The sequence below is a fragment of the Vulpes vulpes genome, chromosome 15, assembly GCF_048418805.1.
Source record: "Vulpes vulpes isolate BD-2025 chromosome 15, VulVul3, whole genome shotgun sequence".
Taxonomy (NCBI): domain Eukaryota; kingdom Metazoa; phylum Chordata; class Mammalia; order Carnivora; family Canidae; genus Vulpes; species Vulpes vulpes.
This window is the reverse complement of record NC_132794.1, coordinates 42,306,620-42,311,978: the sequence shown is the minus strand read 5'-3', so window position 1 is coordinate 42,311,978 and position 5,359 is coordinate 42,306,620. Positions and strand designations below refer to the sequence as shown.

General features: G+C 41.3%; 1 protein-coding gene across 1 annotated transcript; it reads right to left on the bottom strand.

Moving 5' to 3' along the window:
• Positions 1 to 3,196: 3,196 nt before the first annotated feature.
• On the bottom strand, positions 3,197 to 4,294 carry LOC112919802 (glyceraldehyde-3-phosphate dehydrogenase-like). Its single transcript, XM_025998323.2, has one exon. It carries the CDS (start codon positions 4,292 to 4,294, stop codon positions 3,296 to 3,298), a length of 999 nt encoding a protein of 332 aa, XP_025854108.2. The 3' UTR covers positions 3,197 to 3,295.
• Between the last annotated feature and the right edge of the window lie 1,065 nt (positions 4,295 to 5,359).

Below are 5,359 nucleotides of genomic sequence, written 5' to 3'. Positions count from 1 at the left end.
GACAGCTAGATATTTATTTAATGATTGCAAATATTTTTTTGGTGAACTGTATTTACCTGTCCAAAAAAATAGAATAATTTTGATCTTTCAGTGAAAAAAATAACTCAGTCGAGAATGCTAGTAATTTGCTTAGTGCAGATGTGACCTAAGGTGCTTTTTGTAATATCTTCTCTTCATATCTGTAGCTGTTACATTAAAGTGCAATTATAGCTGAAATTCGGGAATGTATGCATGCTGAGAGATGCATTTGGGTGACCTTTAAGATTTGGTCCCTGATCTCGAGATTAATTTCTTTCCATCTAGTTAGAGAGAACTGATTACTAAGCTACTGAAATCATGAGCAACATTGTTTTTTAAATACAAACTTCATACGTTGACTCAGTAAAGTGATAATAAGAAAATAGAAAATAAAAGTTGATTAAAATGAAGTGCGGACAATTTGAAAACATTAACTCTAAGTGGGAACTATAACTGTTGTAGAATGTAGGTGATAGATTTTCTTATTTCAGTGTTTGCACTAACTGCCTAAAATATCTACCAAATTAGCATTGCAGAAATAGGACCATATGCTAAAATAACATGACTTTACACCTCACTGCTTTGTATGTAAATGTAAGGACATTTTTAGCTGTAATGTTCAGTAGAAGAAAAAAATGGGCTGTTAAATCTCTAACGGTGATTGAACTAATTTTTATAAGACTATTGTAGAAAAACGTTGCCTAGATCCAGCTATTTTTCCTAGTCTGTTGCTTGCAAATCTGAGCATTCTCCAGTTCACTTCAACTCAATTCATTCAGTTATTACCATATTTTCAAAACTTTCTAAGAAGAAGGTAACTATTAGCTTTGATTCCTCCCCTTTTCCACACAATCTTTGGGTTTTATAGTTTTATTAGCAAAGCAAGTGGAAATGCATCTGATTCCCTACTTTGAAAAGAATTTGATTTCTAGCAGATATTTCATAGTTACGTCTTTTACTAGAATTTATCTCTTTGCCAGTTTTATAATCTATATTACAAAAATATTATCCTTATGTTTAATCTGGCTTGGTGGTATATAGCATATCCTTCAGAAACAGCATGTGTCTTTTTCTTTCGTTTTACCACTAGCCAAATTTTCTCTGCTGTATGGCTATTCACATTACCATAAATTTCTATACAACTTAAATAATTTTTAAATGCAGTTCTATACAACTAAATAGCAAAACAAATAAACAAAAACAGCAAAAAAACAAATCCAATTAAAAAATAGGGAGAAGAGGGGCATCTGGATGGCTCAGTTGGTTGAGTGTCCCACTTGATTTCAGCTCAGGTCATGATCTCAGGGGTCTGGGATGTAGCCTAGTCAGGCTGCACCCTCAGCAAGGAGTCCACTTGAGGATTTCTCTCCCTCTCCCTCTATCCCTTCTTCACCCCTCCACTCACATAAATAAATGAATCATTTTTTTTAAAAGAACAGGAAGAGGAACTTAATAGCCAGTTTCCAAAAAAGACATACAAATATCCAACAGGTACATCCAAAGTTGCTCAACGTTAACTAATTATCAGACAAATCGTAACTACAACAAGATCACTTCACACCTGTTAGAATGGTTATTATCCAAAATAAAAGAGATAACAAGTGTTGGAGAGATTGTAGAGGAAACAGAACCCTTGTGCCCTGTTGATGGGAATGTAGATTGGTGCAGCCACTATAGAAAACAGTATGAACATCCCTCAAAAAAATAAAAAAAAAAGAACTATAATATAATCCAGCAATTCCACATCTGGATACATATCTGAAGGAAATTAAATCACTATCTTGAAGAGATATATGCACCCTCATGCTCATGGTAGCATCATTCACATAGTCAAGACATGGAAATAGCCTAAGTCTCCATCGATAGATGAATGGATAAAGAAAATGCAGTATAGTTATACAATGAAATATTATTCAGCCATAAAAAGGAATTCCTGTCATTTGCAGCATGATGGAGTTTGAGGGCATTAATGATAAGTGAAATAAATCAGACATACAAAGACAAGTACTATATGATTTCAATTTTGTGTGGAATTTTAAAAATCTGAACTCACAGAAACAGAGAACAGATTGGAAGTCCAGAAACAGGGGTGTAGGTGGGGGAAATAAGTGAAGGTAGTCGAAAGATACAAATTTCCAGTTAAATGATAAAAAAAATTCTGTGGATGTAATGTACATTACTTTCAAATATGCAATCTTTACTATAGTCAACAACACTGTATTGTATATCTGAGAGTTGCTAAGAGATTAGACCTTAGAAGTTCTCATCACAAGAAAAAAAATCATAACTATGTGAGGTGATGGATGTTAACCAAACTTACTATGATAATCATTTTGCAACATATACCATCATCAAATCATTATGTTGTAAATCTTAAACAAATGCAATGTGTTAAGTCAATTACGACTTCATGAATCTGGGAAGAAATCTAAAAATGCACTTCTACTCCCCTCAGACTACTTTTAAGATGCTTTAGTTATAGGTTTCATTTCACAAGGTCCGTAACCTATGAGATGATTGCAAATTCGTTTAACTTGTTGTCCACTAATGTATAGAAACAAACGAAGACCACCCAAATAAGAACAAACAGACACTATTTATCCACAGCTAGCTATAGGGAGGGAGTCAGCCACCTTCACTGGCATTTGGCAGAGACTCAAAGCAGGTGGGGGAATGGAAAAGCTTTATAGTCTAATAGAGAGAAGTCTTCAGAAGTGCTCTGATTGGAGTGTTTGGGCATAGGAAAGCTAGAGGCTAGCTAACCAGAAGTGGGCCATCTTATGAAGTTGGTTTGGAAAGCATATTTAGCAAACTCTGATTGGTTCTGAATTGGAAACAGGGATATAAAAAAAAAAATAGGGGAGTTGGTAGTCACTGACCAAGACCCAGTCATTCTGGACTTATTGTGACATAGGCTGAGATTTAGTTTCCTGGATTGGCTGCTGCAGAAATTGTGGGCTAGTGTCCTGTTGTCATATATGGCCTTATCGTTGCCTATCTGCGTATTCAATCTCTCCTGTGTCAGAATTTCAGCCTAGTGGTATTTGTTTTCGTTTTTGGGGGTTTTTCTTGGCTGGGTACAGTATACTTTATTGATGGTACATGACAAGGTAGGGCTCCCCAAACCCCTCCCCTTCCTTAGGAAGTCTGGGATGTAAATTGAAGGTCAGGAGATTCTCTCAGTGTGTTGGGGGATTAAGTTGGGGCAGGGACTCCCCAGCAGCTGAGGGCCTCTCTCTTCCTCTTGTTCTCACTGGGCTGGTCGTCCAAGGGGCTCTTACTCCTTGGAGGCCATGTGGACCATGAGATCCACCACCCGGTTGCTATAGCTGAACTCATTGTCAGACCAGGAAATGAGCTTGACGAAGTGGTCATTGAGGGCAATGCCAGCCCCGGCGTCGAAGGTGGAAGAGTAGGTGTCACTGTTGAAGTCACAGGAGACAACCTGGTCCTCAGTGTAGACCAGGATGCCCTTGAGGGTGGCCTCTGATGCCTGCTTCACCACCTTCTTGATGTCGTCAAATTTGGCAGCTTTCTCCAGGCGGCAGGTCAGATCCACAACTGACACATTGGGGATGGGGACACGGAAGGCCATGCCAATGAGCTTCCTGTTCAGCTCAGGGATGACCTTTCCCATAGCCTTGGTGGCACCAGTGGAAGCAGAGATGATGTTCTGGGCAGTCCCTCGGCCGTCATGCCACAGCTTCCCAGAGGGGCCGTCCATGGTCTTCTGGGTAGCAGTGATGGCATGGATGGTGGTAATGAGGCCCTCTACGATGCCGGGGTGGTCATGGATGACTTTGGCCAGAGAAGCCAAGCAGTTGGTGGTGCAGGAGGCATTGACAATCTTGAGGGAGTTGTCATACTTCTCGTGGTTCACGCCCATCACAAACATGGGGGCACCAGCAGAAGGAGCAGAGAGTATGACCCTCTTGGCCCTGCCCTTCAAGTGAGCCCCAGCCTTCTCCATGGTGGTGAAGACCCCAGTGTACTCCACAACATACTCAGCACCAGCATTACCCCACTTGATGTTGGCGGGATCTCGCTCCTGGAAGATGGAGATGGACTTCCCATTGGTGACAAGTTTCCCGTTCTCAGCCTTGACCGTGTGGTGGAATTTGCCGTGGGTAGAATCATACTGGAACATGTACACCATGTAGTTGAGGTTAATGAAGGGGTCATTGATGGAGACAATATCCACTCTGCCAGAGTTAAAAGCAGCCCTGGTGACCAGGCCCCCAAAATGGCCAAATCCGTTCACTCCAACCTTCACCATCGTGTCTCAGGGATGCAGCTGGCACTGCACCAGAAGATGCGGCTGTCTGTTGAATGAGGAGGAGCAGAGAGTGAGCTTACTGTTTTCACCAGATGCATAGATGGCTGGTAGCTGGGTGGGTTCGGTGAGACATGGCATAGGAATTGGGTAGCTAATGGGGCAGCATTGTGATGCCAGGCAGCCAAATTCTATATGATAGACAATGGGCAAATTGTATGGATGGGGAAGTAGATGGAATGACCCTGAAGACCTCCTTCAACTTTAAGAATCTTATGATTCTGGGAGATAGTCATGGAGAAAGGCAATCATTGGCATGTGGTCTTTCAAGTCCTGGAGGGTCATGTAAGAATAGGCCTTGGCCCTGGAAGACCTCTTACCAGGAGATAAAGAGTACCTACAGCTTGTGCTGAGCCAATCACATCATGTGGGAATATCTTTTCCTATTTTAGAATAAATATGCCTTCATTGTTCTGCTTAAGTCTGTATGTCATACAGCACCTGGTCAACCCCACTATTATATTTATTCCTGGTAGGGAGGGAATCAGGTCCTTGACCCGCAGCATGAGAAGGATTCATGCAGACCATCTCCCTGCATCAGCTACAGGATGAGATCTGCTGGCCACGAGGGACCAGTACCCATAACTGAAGCTGATCTTGCTCTGTCTCTTCTCTATGGGCATAACACATTGTTCCATCCAGTGCCTAGATGAGTTGCATCTTTCTTGAAGACTTTCCATCATGGAGTGTGTTGATATCTTGAACTGTTGCTTCTAGTGGAGAGGGAATCCTCACCTGGAGTGATAAGAGGTGTCACGTGCTCAGTAGTTGTCATTAGGGAAATCTGGCTGTGGAAGGAGGGGGACTCAGGCTTGAAATAGGACTCAAGAGGAAGATTTAAACCTTTGTTTCTAGAATACTAGCAGATATACAGTAGGTAAATAAATGAATGGGAGGACTCAGGAGAAGAAAGTACAACATTATTCAGCAACTTACGAGGACAAAACCAGTACTGGATCTGGGCAAAAAGGTTCCAAGAATCAAGCCAGGAACCAGGCACTATTAATA